General features: G+C 43.0%; 1 protein-coding gene across 3 annotated transcripts; it reads right to left on the bottom strand.

Annotated features, from left to right (window-relative positions):
• Nucleotides 1-7,048: 7,048 nt before the first annotated feature.
• On the bottom strand, nucleotides 7,049-13,866 carry LOC135089185 (protein obstructor-E-like). Of its 3 annotated transcripts, none has more exons than XM_063984507.1 (4): nucleotides 13,706-13,866; nucleotides 8,389-8,607; nucleotides 7,841-8,029; nucleotides 7,049-7,682 (listed from the first exon to the last, which is right to left on the bottom strand). In XM_063984507.1, exons 1-4 carry the CDS (start codon nucleotides 13,749-13,751, stop codon nucleotides 7,261-7,263), a joined length of 876 nt encoding a protein of 291 aa, XP_063840577.1. In that variant the 5' UTR covers nucleotides 13,752-13,866; the 3' UTR covers nucleotides 7,049-7,260. The 3 variants fall into 3 exon arrangements, with proteins under 3 accessions (XP_063840577.1, XP_063840578.1, XP_063840576.1); XM_063984508.1 differs by lacking the exon at nucleotides 8,389-8,607 and adding an exon at nucleotides 8,663-8,872 and having other exon boundaries at nucleotides 13,706-13,850; XM_063984506.1 differs by having other exon boundaries at nucleotides 8,389-8,872; nucleotides 13,706-13,838.
• Between the last annotated feature and the right edge of the window lie 3,387 nt (nucleotides 13,867-17,253).

Genomic DNA, 17,253 nt, shown 5'->3' with positions numbered 1-17,253 from the left:
CATTCTTTTATCCCTCACCCATACTTTACACTGCTACATTGTCACTCCTCTGATGATAATGATGAATTCACTTGCTCAGAGCCTTCCACATCTGACAATAATCCTCCCCCTTCCTTCCTTCTTTCCACTTCTGCTGGTTTCTGTTTCCTCCAGAAGAACTGCAGCACGAATTGGTCTAACTCTTCTTTTTTGCATTTCTCTAACATCTCTGTGTAGCAGATACCACCTGTCAACATCTGGGGTCATTTGCTTCTAGCAGTATGCAACCCATCTCTGAAATGATGATAAAACACATTCCTTCCCAATTTCTGGCTGCTTGATCTGCTCCATGTGATTGCACACAATCAAATGGGAAGAGGAAATGGGAAGTGCAAGAGAATGCTCTTTGAAAATGAGGTAAGCCAGGATCATACAGTGAAAACATAGTGTAAATTCAATTAAATTCAATATATATGAAGTCAGAGAGAGAGAGAGAGAGAGAGAGAGGGAGAGGGAGAGGGAGAGAGGGAGAGAGAGAGAGAGAGAGAGAGAGAGAGAGAGAGAGAGAGAGAGAGAGAGAGAGAGAGAGAGAGAGAGAGAGAGAGAGAGAGAGAGAGAGAGAGAGAGAGAGAGAGAGAGAGAGAGAGAGAGAGAGAGAGAGAGAGAGAGAGAGAGAGAGAGAGAGAGATAAATGATTGAGTGGGATGATGGGTGGATCAGTCAATTAGTAGGTTAATAGGTGTGTGGTTGGTTACATGGGTGGATGGGTGAGTGGGTGGTTAGGAGTGTTAAGAACATAAGAAAATAAAGGAAGCTGCAAGAAACCACCAGGCTTACAGTGACAGTCCGTGTATGAAACATACATATTTCCACCTGCTATCCCCATCCATAAATTTGTCTAATCTTCTTTTAAAGCTTTCAAATAACTCAGCACTAACAACCTGATTACTGAGTCCATTCTATTCATCGACCACTGTATTTGAGAACCAGTTCCTTCCTATCTCTTTCCCAAACCTAAATTTTTCAAGCTTGAACTCATTATTTGTTGTTCTAACATGGCTATTGGTTCTGAGAATTTTGCTTATGTTCCTCTTGCCATTCCCCTATACCATTTAAAGACTTTTTGTCAGGGGCCATCTTACCTTAAGTCTCTCTAAGGAATGTAAATTTAATAGCTTCAGTGGGTGAATGGGTAGATGTGAAGATGTGTGTGTGTGTGTGTGTGTGTGTGTGTGTGTGTGTGTGGATGAATGAATTGGTGGGTAGGTGGAATGGTTCCTGGGTGTGCGAATGCATAGGTGCATCGATGGATGGGTAGATGGATGAATGGGTAAATATGTGTGTAGGTGAGTATGGGTGAGTGGATAGTTGGGTGGATGTGGTTGATTGGATGGGTGCATAGCTGGGTGGGTGATGAGTTTGATGTGAGTGAGTGGATGGTAGGATTGGGAGGGTGATGAGTTTGATGTAGGTGAGTAAATGAGTGGAGGGATGGGTATGTGGTTAGGTGGATGGGTATGTATGAGTTAGTATGTTGATGGATGGGGGGGTCAGGGTGGTGGTTGTGGGCGTTGATGGATGGTTGGGTGTGAATGGGTAGACGGGTAAGTATAGTTGAGTGAATGGGTGTATGGTTGGCTGTGCTGGAAAAGCCCGTTTTTTTTTTAAACCCAACCCACTGGATTTTTTTTTTAGTTTTATTGTTTTCTTTGTTTTGTTGCTTTTATTTTTTTGTTTTATTTATTTATTTTTTGTTTATTCTTCTTATTTATATGTAAATCAGTTTAAATAAACAATTAAAAAGTAATCTAGAGAAAAAAGTGTGAAGTGTTTTTTCTTCATGTAGGAGGGGCCCTGGCGAAAAGCAACAAAAATATAATAAAAAGGCCCACTGAGGTGCCAGTCTCTGAAAAGAGTCACTGGATTTTTTTTTTGAGTTTTATTGTTTTCTTTGTTTTGTTGCTTTTATTTTTTTTGTTTTATTTATTTATTTTTTGTTTATTCTTCTTATTTATATGTAAATCAGTTTAAATAAACAATTAAAAAGTAATCTAGAGAAAAAAGTGTGAAGTGTTTTTTCTTCATGTAGGAGGGGCCCTGGCGAAAAGCAACAAAAATATAATAAAAAGGCCCACTGAGGTGCCAGTCTCTGAAAAGAGTCAAAACCAGTCATCAAAAATTAAAGGATAACCATCTTGAAACCTCTCTGGAAAGAATTCAAGTCATAGGAATGAGAAAATATAAAAGCAGGAACAGAGTTTACCAGAGAAAGGGATGAATGATTCAGAATATTGGTTAATTCTTGCATTAGAGAGGTGGATAGAATAGGGATGAGAGAAAGAACAAAATCTTGTGCAGCAAGGCCATGGGAGGAGGGGAGGCACGCAGTTAGCAAGTTCGGAGGAGCAGTTAGCATGAAAACAGTGGTAGAAGATAGCAAGAGATACAACACTGCAGTAATGAGAAAGAAGCTGAAGACAGTTGGTTAGAGGAGAGGAGTTAATAAGATGAAATGCTTTTGATTCCACCCTGTCTAAAAGAGCGGTATGAGTGGAACCCCTCCCATCCCATACATGTGAAACATACTCGATACATGGACAGATGAGGCCCCTGTACAGTGTTAGCAGCTGGGGGGGGGGGATGAAAAAAACTGGCAGGGATGACTCAGAACGCCTAACTTCATAGAAGCTGTTTTACCTAGAGATGAGATGTGAAGTTTCCAGTTTAGATTATAAGGAAAGGACAAACCGAGGATGTTCAGTGTAGAAGAGGGAGGCAGTTGAGTGTTATAGAAGAGGGGATAGTTGTCTGGAAGGTTGTGTCGAGTTGATAGTTGAAGGAATTAAGTTTTTGAGGCATTGAATAATACTAAGTTTGCTCTGCCCCAATAAAAAAAAATTTAGAGAGATCAGAGGTCAGGCATTCTGTGGCTTCCCTATGAGAAATGTTTACTTCCTGAAGGGTTGGACGTCAACGAGAAGACGTGGAAAAGTGCAGAGTGGTATCATTAGGGTAGGAGTGCATAGGACAAGAAGTTTGATTTAGAAGATCATTGATGAATCATAAGAAGAGAGTGGGTGACAGGACAGAACCCTTAGGAACATCACTGTTAATAGATTTGGGAGAAGAACAGTGACCGTCTACCACAGCAGCAATAGAAAGATCAGAAAGGAAATTTGAGATGAAGTTGGAGAGAGAAGGATAGAAGCCATAGGAGAGTAGTTTGGAAATCAAAACTTTATGCCAGACTCTATCAAAAGCTTTTGATATGTCTAAGGCAACAGCAAAAGTTTCACCCAAATCTCTAAAAGAGGATGACCAAGACTCAGTAAGGAAAGCCAGAAGATCACCAGTAGAGCGGCCTTGACGGAACCCATACTGGCGATCAGATAGAAGGTTGTGTATTGATAGATGTTTAAGAATCTTCCTGTTGAAGATAGATTAAAAACTTTAAATAGACAGGAAATTAAAGCAATAGGATGGTAGCTTGAACGGTCACCCGTTTTAGGAATGGGATGAATGTAGGCAAACTTCCAGCAAAGAGAGGTAGATGTTGATAAACAGAGTTGAAAGAGTTTTGACTAGGCAAGATACAAGCACGGGGCACAGTTTTGGAGAACAATAGGAAGAACCGCATCAGGTCTATAAGACTATTGAGGGTTTAGGCCATGGAAAGCATCATTGCGAAGGATCTTAATGGATAGCATGAATTAGCCAGAAGGTTGAGGAGAGGGAGAAACAAGCCCAATATAATCCAAGGTAGAGTTTTTAGCAAAGGTTTGAATGAAGAGTTCAGCTTTAGAGATAGATGAAATGGCAGTGGTGCCATCAGGTTGATATAAAGGAGGGAAAAATGAAGAAACAAAGTTATTGGAGATGTTTTTGGCTAGGTGCCAGAAGTCACAAGGAGAGTTAGATCTTGAAAAATTATGACACTTTTTCACTAATTGGAGAACAGACTTAGCATGATTCTGAGTAGAAATATAAAGCGCATGAGATTCAGGTGATGGAAAACTCAAGTGCTTTTTGTGGGCCACCTCTCTATCATGTATAGCACGAGAACAGGCTGTGTTAAAGCAAGGGTTGGAGTGTTTAGGTCGAGAGAAAGAGTGAAGAATGTATGCCTTCATGCCAATCACTATCACCTCTGTTATACGCTCAGCACACAGAAACGGGTCTCTGACATGGAAGCAGTGGTCATTCCAAGGAAAATCAGCAAAATATTTCCTCAGGTTCCCCCAATTGGCAGAGGCAAAACGTCAGAGGCACCTATGCTTTGAGGGATCCTGAGGAGGGATTGGAACAACAGGGCAAGATACAGATATGAAATTGTGGTCGTAGGAGCCCAACATAGAAGTTAGGGCAACAGCATAAGCAGAATGATTAGAAGTTAGGAAAAGGTCAAGAATAATGGGCATATCTCCAAGATAGTCAGGAATATGAGTAGGTTGTTGCACCAGTTGCTCTAGGTCATGAAGGATAGCAAAGTTAAAGGCTAGTTCACCAGAATGATCAGTGAAGGGAGAGGAAAGCCAAAGCTGGTGGTGAACATTGAAGTCTCCAAGAATGGAGATCTCTGCAAAAGGGAAGAGAGTCAGAATGTGCTCCACTTTTGAAGTTAAGTAGTCAAAGAATTTCTTATAGTCTGAGGAGTTAGGTGAGAGGTATACAACACAGATAAACTGAGTTTGAGAGTGACTCTACAGTCATAGTCAGATGTAGGAAAATTCAGAAGATTCAAGAACGTGGCAAGAAAGCAAGTTAAATCATTGTTCACATAGACACAACATCCAGCTTTGGATTGAAAATAAGGATAGAGAAAGTAGGTTTGATTGAAAATGAGGATATAGAAAGTAGGCTGGATTGAAAATGAGGATAGAGAAAGTAGGGGGAAACAGAAAAGGGGCTACTGTCAGTTGCCTCAGACACCTGTGTTTCAGTGAAGAATAGAAGATAAGGTTTGACAGAGGGGAGTGGTGTTCTACAAACTGAAAATTAGATCTAAGATCATGAATGTTGCAGAAGTTAATGAAGAAGAAGTTGAGGGGATGTCGAGACACTTAGGGTCGATACCAGAAGAGCAGTTCCCAGATGGAGACTCCGAGGCTTGTGTAGGAGTCACCATATTGAGTTTGAATTTTGAGAGAATGGTGTGTGTGTGTATAAGTGCATGTAGTTTTGCATGAAGGAAGAGAGTTCTCTTTAGAGAGCAGGCTGTGACAGCCCCCTTGTGTTGTGAAACACAAAAGGAAACGTTCAGTAAGGTCACAGTTTGGTTTGATGATAAGTTCACACTATCCCCTGATCCAGTGCTTTAGACCTCACTGGGAAAAATGATCGTTTCGGAAGGTGTCTACTGCCTCCTCCAATAGGGATATATAAATAAATAAATAAATAAATAAATAAATAAATAAATAAATAGATAGATAAATAAATAAATAAATAAATAAATAAATAAATAAATAAATATATATATATATATATATATATATATATATATATATATATATATATATATATATATATATATATATATATATATATATATATATATATATATATATATATATATATATATATATATATATATATATATATATATATATATATATATATATATATATATATATATATATATATACATATATATATATATATATATATATATATATATATATATATATATATATATATATATATATATATATATATATATATATTTTTTTTTTACGCTCATTTTGTGAAATAGTTCTTCCTCTCGTTGGTCAATGTGGAGTGCCTAAACAACGGTTAGTCAGTATATATATATATATATATATATATATATATATATATATATATATATATATATATATATATATATATATATATATATATATATATATATATATATATATATATATATATATATATATATATATATATATATATATATATATAAAAGCACAAACATAATTGTATCTTCAATATTTAAAACTACGTAAAAAAAAATCAATATATTTTAGAAAACTATTGTGATAAATTAATGCCAGCATATCTGGAGTCTGTCTTCAACAGAATGATTCTGAAGCACCTATCTGCTCTCATTCTTCTCTCAGAGTCCGATCTTCAGTATGGATTCCATGAAGAACGATCCACTGATGATCTAGCTTTACTTACTGAAACTTGGTCATCTTTTCTTGAGTATTTCGGTGAAACCTTTCTCTCAAATTTCTTATGTAGCCGTTCTGTGCTGCAATGATAGCTGGTCACTATTCTTCTATTGCCTTACATAGACATATCAAAAAACTTTTGATGTAGTCTGGCTTGAATCTTCAATTTCAAAGCTTCTCTAATAGGGTTTCCATTCATCTTTTTCTACCTTCATCTCAAATTTCTTAAGTGGCCGTTCTATGCTGCAATGGTAGCAGATCACTATTCTTCTAAACCTATTACTAGCGGTGTGTCACACTGCTCTGTCCTATCACTATCTCTTTTTCCTGGCACTCATAAATTATTTAAGTCAAACTTCTTTTTCTATCCATTCTTACGCTTATAACTTTACCCTGCATTTCTCGTCTTTTGCCAGATGTAGCCTAACTTAGGTCTTCAGTCACTTCTTCCAAACTTGATCAAATGACAGTTATCTGTAAAACCACCTTCATTTATTGCTGCAGTCAGCTAATTTGATTAAAGTCTTCATTTATAGCTGTTCTTTGTATTTTGATGTCATCAAAAATATTCATAAATTGCCCTCTGCAACATCTTTCTCTACGAGTATTGTTACTTTTATAGATGAAAATCATGAATTATAACAAAACTGAACCCCGAGGAAATTCTCTGGTTACTGTGTGCCAAGAAGGCAAGAAAGGAATTTTCTAGAAAAATATTTATCCATTTTAATAAATTTCCATGAAATTCTTCTTTATGTTTTATTTTCCATACTTGGGTGAGAGATTTTGTCAAATGCGTTCGTAAAATAAAGACAGATACTATCCATCCATCCTTCTTTCTCTTTTAATCTTTCTGATACTCTCGTATAAAACTTTACAGAATGTGTGTGTGTGTTTACGCAATAAAATACAGTACGTATTTTTAACATAATTTATTTACAAACAGAATTATAACAACTAAGCCTAAGTGGAAGAATGCGGCGGACATAATACTTTGCGAAGGACTATGTACAGCGTCCCGCGGGGGAGGCTGCCCTGGACGGGCGATCTTTGGGTGAGGGAGTTTGTACCCGAAGGAGGGACACGGGCGGGACGGCGGGTAGCCCTTAGCCCGCCCTCACACGACACTTTAGTTCAGGGGCACGGCCTTGTCAATCGGTGCTTCCCGGAAGTTGCCACCCTGAGGCAGGGGCGGGCCCAAGGGTCGGGAATCTGAGGGGCTTGAGGGACGGAAAGGAAGGGCATTATTAGGGAGGAAGGAGCCCTGATCCTGGGGTCCCTGGTTTAGAGAGGAAGAAGGGCGGCGGCGGCGGGGCGGAGGGGGTGCTCCCCCACGGAAGTCCGCATCGTCAACAAACTCTTCCGGAGCGGGGGTGGTGGTGGGCGCCTCGCAATCCTCGGTAGGCGGGTTCACGCAACGGCGAGAGCGTTTGTCGAACACAAGGGTGGCGGGGCACCGCTGCAGGCGTGGGTAGCCACCCTGACAGGCCCAGTATCGCTCGCACGACTTGCCAAGGGGTACATTGGCGTTAGGGTCGTCCTTGCACAATGCTGGAGGTGACGAGGGAAGGATTGCTTAGTATGGCAATACAACAACGTAAATAAAACCTGTACATCACATTCCAAGTAGCTTCTTATTGCAGATGTACTTACTGTGTAGACGCAAACAGGAAAGAAAATTTAAAATGTGAGCAAAATGGATGACTTACGGTGCTTCTGGCAGCCAACCACGTTCTGGGGCCAGTCGCAAGAGTGGCTCTCCTCGTTGTAGAGCAGACCGCCGATACAGAACTGCTCAGCAGCCGTGCCGTTCCAGCAAGTCCAGTAGCGGGTGCAGGAGGTCTCGTGGCCGAAGATGCCGTACAGCCAGTCACAGTGGTCACCTGAGATGGGTGGGTCTGTGGGACAAAGGGCAAGGACATGTCAGACAGAGGCTAAGAGCGAAAAAAAAAAAAAAAAAACAGAGAGAAAAAAAGGACATTATTGTGTCTTTTACTGGTGTCTTTCTAATAGAAAATAATGGAAAGCATTCTGACACCTATTGACCAAAATATTTACTATATTATATCAAGAATTAGAGATACCTGATTGCAGGAACAACTGTTACATTTTACATACTACAAAAACATATATCGTCTTGATTACAAATAAGAGCACAGAACACGTTAATTATACTCAAGGTCGATGGGGAGCAGGTAGCCTGGTAACTCTGGGTGGCACTCAGAAAGGGGAACAAGGCAAGGCTGAATGGACTTACTGGCCAGCTGCTTGTCGTCACAGTAAGCACCCCGCCAAGGATAGTCACAGCCCTCTGCGATTCCCCTGTTCCTCCCGACGAAGACTAGACCATTGGGACAGTCGTACAGCTGCGGGTTGCCCACCACACATTCCCAGTACCGGTCGCAGTAAGTGATGTCCCCGATGATGCCAGACTTGTAGTCACACGGGTTGGGCTGGTCCAGGTGTTGGGCGTAGCCTGGGGCGTGGCAGGAGGGGAAGGGAGAAGGAAGGTGAGGAGAGTGACTACTTACTCCGGGCAGGTCGGCCAGTGCAGTCCACCATGAAGTCGTAGTCACACACGCCAAAGAGTCCTTGAGTTCGTTTTCCGTGGTACACGAGGCCGTTAGGACACTCCTGCAGTACCGGCTGTCCGTTGAAGCACTCATAGTACAGGTCACACTGGTCCTCGTGGGCAGAGGTCCGCGTCTTGGTCTTGCATGGGTCAGCGAACTGTCCCGCGGCTGTCAGGTCATGTCAGGTCACGTCAGTCACGTTTTAGGATCACGTTGAGAGAGAGAGAGAGAGAGAGAGAGACACGAAGACCACTCACAGATCGAATTGTTACGAATATATCATATTGGAAAGAAAATTAAGAAACAAAAAATTCCTTTAAGATGTTAGTTCATCAGGTCATTTACTCATCACAAGCATCACCAAGTCTCAGTACACATGTGTCCTTTCCTCCAGTACGCCTGCCACAGTTCATTAACCTTAATTAAAAAAAAGTCCGAATAAGCCAATCACGTCTACGTAACTTTCACTTTTGGCGACGGGACGACCAATAGCGTGTCCGCTAGGAGAGCTGGATTGACCAATGAGAGCACGGCGTCCACGCCACCAGCTCTCGAGTGAAAGTTCAGATATGTGTCAGCGAGTGAAATATGCTCCGCCGAATTCAGGGAACGCAAATAACCTCAAGCTGGTGAAATGTCTGCCTGTCGCCACCGTGCTACTTCCGAGTTGCGCTTCGCCACACAATGACATGCGGCCCAGTGTATATTTTGGCAGAAAAGAGAAAAAAATAGAGACTAATATTTGGGTAATGACGATCGACATTAAGGAAAAAAAGTCCAAATCCAATCTGGGAGTACCGTTATAAAGCTGAACTGACAATCAACGCCATGCAACCTACTTCACTCACACACACGAGAATGCCGCTACGCACACAGTCCAGCACGTCTTTACATGTATAAATTAACAAATAGTGGAGGTTTTATCAAATTCAAGAACGCCAAGGTAAAGTAGTTAAGAGTCAGATTGTAAATAAATGTACGAAAGTGAACCGAAGGTGAGTGCGTGCGTGCGTGCCTGCGCGCGCGCGCCTGTGTGTGTGTGTGTGTGTGTGTGTGTGTGTGTGTGTGTGTGTGTGTGTGTGTGTGTGTGTGTGTCATGAAGAATTCCACATTGAGCAAGGTGAGTGTTAAGAAAGACAAGACAGGGACACACACACACACACACACAACACACACACACACCACACAAGAGACAATGAAGCAACACCTCGTTTTGTGGCGCCGTTGTAAGGATGTAGGTGTGGCTGTGTGTGTGTGTGTGTGTGTAAGGGCGTATGTCTCACTATAATCAGCAGTAGAGAGTAGGAGAGCATGTAGACATAGCGGTGTGTAAATGAGGGTGGGTAACACGTAACGGTATGTGGCAGAGGTGTACAAATTGCAGGTGTAAGGGCGGGGCTTTTCATAATGCGCGGCCGTGACTTGATATGGAAGGGTGGGAGAGGGAGAGCGTGTAAGACCATATCGGGGGTGACGTAAAAGTGATTGGGCAATACTTGGTTAAGCAACAAAGGAGACAAAAGTAAAGAAGGAAGGAGAGAAGAAAGGTTAAAAAATGTCAGACAGTCAATAAAAAAGAAAGACAAAACATAACAAAGGAACTGAATGAACAATATGAAGATGGGAGATAAAAATAAGCAAGAAAGGAAAGACAGAGAGAGAGAGAGAGAGAGAGAGAGAGAGAGAGAGAGAGAGAGAGAGAGAGAGAGAGAGAGAGAGAGAGAGAGAGAGAGGCCAAAAGAAAGGTTAAGGAAAACTGTCAGGTTATGTAGCAAGAAAGAGAGAGAGAGAAAAAAAAAGGTCAAGAAATAGGATACGAAGAGAAAGAGGAAAGAAAGAATGAAAAATAGTTAGTAGCACAATCAATACGAAATGAAGGAAGCAAGAGAGGAAGAGAAGGACGAAAGGCAGGAAGTAGTCAGAAGAGGAAGGAAAGGAAGGACGAAGAAATGGAATGTTGTCATGCGTAGATGGAAGTGGTGAAGTGTTACTGGAAGTGTGGCTGCAAGCAAGGGTGTGGCTGTGACCGTGCTTGTAGTATGTAGTGTGGTTAAGGAAGTGAATGCAGGGATGTGTGGCCCTGAAGGGTTGTTATGTAAACCTGGTAACACTGACAGTTGCTGCGCCGTATCATAATATGTATCCTTCAATTATCTGATTTGAAGAGGTAAAAAAAATTAGGTACAAACAGCAATTGTACATTACTGGAGGCAAAGTATTCACAAGGCTGTATGAGAGAGAGAGAGAGAGAGAGAGAGAGAGAGAGAGAGAGAGAGAGAGAGAGAGAGAGAGAGAGAGAGAGAGAGAGAGAGAGACATATCAGCCCAATCTAACACCTTCCAACACACACACACACACACACACACACACACACACACACACACACACACAGTATTTTGTAGGATTAACCAAAGAGCAACCAGTTCACTACAAGATAAACATACCAGTTCAGTGGCAGGTTTTTCCCCCCAGCGTGTTTATAAGGAATCAATTTTTTTTCACCGGCCGCTCCAGGTCAGGTCAGCGAAATGGCAGTGTGTCAAAACGTCTGACCTGGAAGACGAGTGGTTCCTGGTTTACTATCGTTTGACTTCCGACTAAAGGGTACAGGAAGGAGCGCATTCTCTCTCTCTCTCTCTCTCTCTGGTTTACTATTGTTTTCTTTCGACGGCGGAATACATAAGGTGCGCATTCTCTCTCTCTCTCTCTCTCTGTTTTACTACCGTTTTCTTTTGACGGCGGAATACATAAGTTGTTCACTCTCTCTCTCTCTCTCTCTCTCTCTCTCTCTCTCTCTCTCTCTCTCTCTCTCTCTCTCTCTCGAGGCCGCCAGACACAGGAAAACGGGTTTATTCTCCAAAAGTGAAAGTCAGTTCGCACACTCCGCCATCGCCGCGTCTCTGCCGCTGCTGCTGCATCCAAGACCAACAGTAGCTTCGGGTTGCTTTGTATTCCCTTTACGTTGGGGGTGGCATTACCTTTTTCCTATACTAAATTTGGTGGGTGGTGGTCCAAGTCTAGTGAAGCGTTGCATTTACTCGTGCAATGGTTTTCTAAGTGGACAGAATCTTCTTTGGTGTGGAACCGTGCCGTTCCCTAGAAGTGATGAGAGAGAGAGAGAGAGAGAGAGAGAGAGAGAGAGAGAGAGAGAGAGAGAGAGAGAGAGAGAGAGAGAGAGAGAGAGGAAGCTGTCTCATACGTAATTATCTGAAGAGGTGGAGAAAAAGGGGGGGAAGAGGTGTGGGAGGAAGGAGGAGGAGGTAGAGGAAAGGGAGGAGGCGCCGACAGGTTTCCTAAGAAAGGACACACCTTCCAGGGGATACCCGAGGTATGACGACACACCTGAAAAACACCCGCATCCTGTCCATAAATTAACACAATTGCCGCACCTTTTACGTCCCCCGCTAATATTATGTCTCCTGCACACACACACACACACACACACACACACACACACACACACACACACACACACACACACACACACACACTTAACCACGCCCTTTTAACTTCATAAAAGGTTACATGTGTGTGTGTGTGTGTGTGTGTGTGTGTGTGTGTGTGTGTGTGTGTGTGTGTGTGTGTGTGTGTGTGTGTGTGTGTGCCCTAGAGAAGGGTAGAAAAGGTTACCTACTATAACACACACACACACACACACACACACACACACACACACACACACACGCACGCACACGCACACGTCGGGTTTTCGGCCGCCAACCCTGACATAAGGCTGAAGGTGACCCCGAGACTACACCGGCGCGGCCTGTCGTGGTGGTGGCGTGGGAGCCGTGATGCAGAGAGAAAGGATTAGGAGACGTAGTTAATGTAACACTGAGGAACTAGAGACGTAGGATTGACTTAAAGGACTTGAATGCTCGGACAATGAACAAGTAGTGAGGGCTGAGAGGGAAACTAACGTATCACTTGAGTAACGAGTGACAGGTTGAAGGTGAAGGGTTAGTGCAACATAAAAGGTACTGGTTAGTTGTTCTGGGTGAGTACGAAGTTAACAATAAGAGTAAGGGTCACCAGCTGAAAGTTAAGGGTTAAAGGGTTTAGACAAGAAGGTTATGTAGTGAGAGGTTTGCCGATCATGTCTCCGCTCGGGAAAAGGTTATGCATGGCGCAGTGTGAGAGGGAAAATCGTGCCTTAGCCTTGCACTGATCCGGTCCTGATTGTTGGGAGTGACTCGCCGCCCTCCACCTCGCCTCTCCTCACACCCCTGTTTCCCCTGACACACCTTTACTTTTGCATCACCCTTCCACACTCCCTGCTTTGCACACTTTCACAAGTACCTCATTACCTGACAAAAGCCCTGTACTCGCCCGTCCTGACACAACCCTGCCCTCTTCTCTGGCACCCCATGTTTCCCTGGCATATGTTCACCTTCACGATCAAGACAAGACAAGTCGCCAGGCAAGGACATTGTCTTTATCAACACGCAGGTGGTGATATGAATGTTAATCACGACGACGAGGAGCACGGAATGAAGTTCTCCCAACAGCCAAGGGAAAATTCTTGAAGGTTACCATGGAAAGTTTGACTTTAATGATGGAATCTTACGAGGTTGTGCTTAGCATAAACTAGAAACTAGTGCGTGTGTACGTAATCTTAATACAGTTGGACGGGAGGGAGCAACTCGGCAGTAATGCGTGAAGTGAAGGAGACAGTTGCGCCCGAGGGCAAGCTAGCGGTGCTCCAAGGCAGCAGGCTTGTCCGCACACTGCTTCACTTGTCACATCCTGGTCACATCTAGGCCCTGGCAGGCTGCTAGGAGGCTGAACACTGTCACTCGCTGGGTCGTGGGTCAGAGGCAGTCAGGCCACACAGTCACACATCGCGTCCTTGTGTCAAACATTCCATTCCGGCAACTACACGTCAGAGCATCACTCTGACTAAGCATCCTATCTTATTGAATTCACTAGGTGCGGCGCTTCCGTACCTGCACACACGTGGGTGCCTCGAGCAAGGCTGACAGGTAAGCAAATAGAACTTACCGATGCCCGCCGTGGCACAAAGGAAGGCTGCGGCAAGTATCCTCATTATGATCGGTACTCGCTCCTACGACGTCTGGATGGGGAGTGGTCTCGCCCGGCCGTCGCCACCCCGTTATATACTCTCTGGCCGCCCGCCTGTCTCCGCCCTTACTGCCGATGTACTGCTCTATCAAGTGGAAAATTCCCGTGTGTACTCTTCTGTTTTCCCTGCTTGTTGCTCGTCTGCATACTGGCAGTAGGTATACGCTACGCAGGTACACGGAATAACGTAAAATTGATGATATCAAGTCAATCATCCCCTGCCCTCTCTAGCACCGCCACCTCCGCCGCCGCCGCCTCTACGCCCGAAGCATTCGTAACAAATAAAACTCAACTTTCTTTCCCGCTCTGCCCACGCACGAAAAAGACCTACTTCCCCGTGTTCCATTTTCCACCGCAACACCAGCACCCCGACAGCCGCTGGCAAAAGATGCCTCACAGGACACTTTTGAAAGTCACAGGCAACCCAAAGTTTCTCTGCTGCTTGTGACGTGAGCCGTGATTGGCTAGTGAAGGCGGCGGCACAACCACCATGATACGCAGAGAGAACTGGAGTCCTTCAGAGGACACAGGATGCGAGTCCCTTATACACGAACAATGATACGATAACACTTAGTTACTTACTGCATCATATCTTATCAGAATTGACGTAAACGAAACGTAAAGAAATACTGTCAAAGTGGTGTCCCCGGCACTTGGCGGTGATGGTAAGAGGAGATTTATTAATAAACACAAAACTGCGCATCCACTCCAAGACTGTGCTGAGAGCCTCAAGTTTATTTCTATCTTATTTCATCTTTATATTAATTTATCACAGGTACAGAAGCCTGGTCAAGGTAATATAAATTATAAAAACAACTGTCATCGCCACTTCCCTAAAATTTTTTTTTGTTCGAAAGAAGGATGATTGAATTCCTTAAGTGTCTTGATGCTCCTTTAGGCCTTTCACTGCAATATGCAACAATTTACTGCACTAAAAGCAATGTAATGGAGTCTTTATAAACACCTACAAAAAAAGAAAAATAATATTTGCAATTTCTAGCCAGTACAATGTTCGGGGGTGACCGTAGAACAAGACAAGATGTCTCAGAGTGGTTGGTAATTTAGGGAAGGCGCGCCGAATAGCAGTGAAGAGGTCACTCTATAAAAAATAGCGATTAATTTTTTCATAAAACCGGAAGAATAACTGTGGTGTATGGGCAGAGAGAGAGACACAATGATAATTACGTTTACGCCAAGGAAGAAATGCTTGGGTTACATCCTCGCGCTGTTCCCCAACACCAGACAGCAGGATGAAAGCTGCAGGCGAGGCGCTCAGCGACACAGAGGAAGATGGAATTTCAAGCCACGACTGTCAGAGAAAGGAAAAACAAATAAAATTACATCTAGCGCGTCATCGCTTCATCCTACACTCGTGTTTCTTCATTTGTCTGAGTGTCTGTTTAACTGTCTATTTATTTATTTTTTTAATTTGATGATGAATATAACAATTCTTCCTACAAATCACAGAAGTTTGTGAAGATTTTTCCGTCTGAGAGAGAAATAGATAGATAAATAAATAGATAGATAGATAGATAGATAGATAGATAGATAGATAGATAGAGAGAGAGAGAGAGAGAGAGAGAGAGAGAGAGAGAGAGAGAGAGAGAGAGAGAGAGAGAGAGAGAGAGAGATTAAACTTTCTCTCTCTCTCTCTCTCTCTCTCTCTCTCTCTCTCTCTCTCTCTCTCTCTCTCTCTCTCTCTCTCTCTCTCTGTGTGTTTGTTCCACATCACCACAGTACCTTTCTCTCCCCCTTCCCTCCCGGGTCGCGTCCTAAAAGTAGTGGAGGTCAAAAAAGTGAACAGGTGAAAGGTCAGGGGAGTGAGTCGTGAGGGCGTAATGGCGCCGCTCTTCTGACGCCCTCTTGATGGCGCCCGGTTGTGGCGTCTACTTCCTGGCGTCTGTTGAAATAGGCTGTTTTAATGATGTCTTTTTAATAATATCTTTTTGATAAAATAGTCCCTTCAAATATGATTTGTTTTATGATGTATTTACAATGCCGCTTGACATGGCGTCTGTTGAAATGGCGTCTGTTGGTGTGGCGTCTGTTAAAATGGCGTCTGTTCAAATGGCGTCAGTTGGAATGATAGGCCTTATGAAACTGCGTCTGTTGGTATGATGTCTGTTAAAATGGTATCCGTTGAAATGGCGTTCGTTAAAGTAGTGTCTTTCGAAAACATTTGTTGAAACGGCGTCTGTTAAGATGGCGTCTACTAGGATGATGTATGTTGAAACTATTTTCTGGTATAAGATCACATTTTTTTTTTCTTTTACTCGTTGAAAACACGCGTCAAGAATCATGAATCTGGCAACATTACGAAGCGTTTTTTTTTTTTATCCTCAATTTTACTTACCCTATGAAGCAGTATGCTGAAAGTGAAACATCTTGCTGGATACATTCTTTCTGTTTGTTTCTTTGTGTGTTTATTTATTTATTTTATGTTTTTTTTTTGCATGTGATGGAGACTCCAAGGACACAAAGACCGTGGATGAGGGGCGGGAGAACCTGTTTCATTGCCGCTCCCAAAAAGTGCACTTCACTCTTCCTTGTGGTTAAATGAACAAAACAAGGCAAAAGATCGGAATTACGTGAATATCTTGAAAATCTACAGTGTTTGTCTGTCTCCCTTTTTTTTAAAGAGTTGACTCCCTCTCACTCTCTTCCTCTCCTGTCCCTCCATTTCAGCAGGGCTTTCCTTTCCATTTCCTCTACATACGCACTCAAAGTTCCTCTGCTACTTCTTACATATGTTAAGAGCTTCCTCACTCTTTTTTTCCACGTACTCAGAGTTCCCTCCAGCGTTCCTCAAAAATGCGAAATTTTCCCTCCGTTTCTCCCCACTCAAATTGTCGCCTGAATATTCAGATTTTGTTTTTATAATTTGAGGATGACAAAACAAATGTGTTATACAGTTTTCTCACTTGCATCCCTTCTTTTTTCGTGACTTCTTGACTCATTATTATTCTGTTCCTCTCTTCGTCCTTCCTACTCGTCCTCGTCCTCGTCCTTCTCCTCCCCTTCCTCCTTGTCCTCTTTCCCTTCCTCCTCCTCCTTCAGTTTTACTATCCTTATGGCTAAGTCAAGACAGTATTGCCTATCACCCACAGTCTTATAAGGACCAAGAGGAAAGCCGTTGTTTGTTCCTCCTTTGTGTTCCTTTGTGTACCTCCTCCTCTTCCTCTTCCTTCAGGTCAAGTAACGGGGGGAGAGAGGCATCTGGGAGAGGAACGCAAGAGGGCATGAGAAGGAGTGGAGAGAGAGGGGGAGAGATCATACTTGTTATCCTGGGATTGGCTAAGGGAAGGAGGGAGAGGAGAGAGGGAGAGACGGAGAGAAAAGGAGGGACAGCAGGTAAGGAGGGGTGATGACCTCTGTCCTCAGGGAGAGGTGACAGAGAGAGAGAGAGAGAGAGAGAGAGAGAGAGAGAGAGAGAGAGAGAGAGAGAGAGAGAGAGAGAAGGTGAAGAT

Source organism: Scylla paramamosain, chromosome 32 (genome assembly GCF_035594125.1).
Source record: "Scylla paramamosain isolate STU-SP2022 chromosome 32, ASM3559412v1, whole genome shotgun sequence".
Taxonomy (NCBI): Eukaryota; Metazoa; Arthropoda; class Malacostraca; order Decapoda; family Portunidae; genus Scylla; species Scylla paramamosain.
Note: the sequence above shows the minus strand (reverse complement) of the source record. Positions and strands in the feature narration are given on the sequence as shown.

What these genes read in the sequence shown, in the direction of transcription:
- LOC135089185 (XM_063984506.1), bottom strand. Translation starts at nt 8,797, where the DNA reads ATGAGTGCTTCAACGGACAGCCGGTACTGCAGGAGTGTCCTAACGGCC. An exon ending in TGACGACAAGCAGCTGGCCA is followed by an intron (nt 8,030 to 8,388) that starts GTAAGTCCATTC and finishes TTTGTCCCACAG; the next exon opens with ACCCACCCATCTCAGGTGAC. An exon ending in GGTTGGCTGCCAGAAGCACC is followed by an intron (nt 7,683 to 7,840) that starts GTAAGTCATCCA and finishes CGTCACCTCCAG; the next exon opens with CATTGTGCAAGGACGACCCT.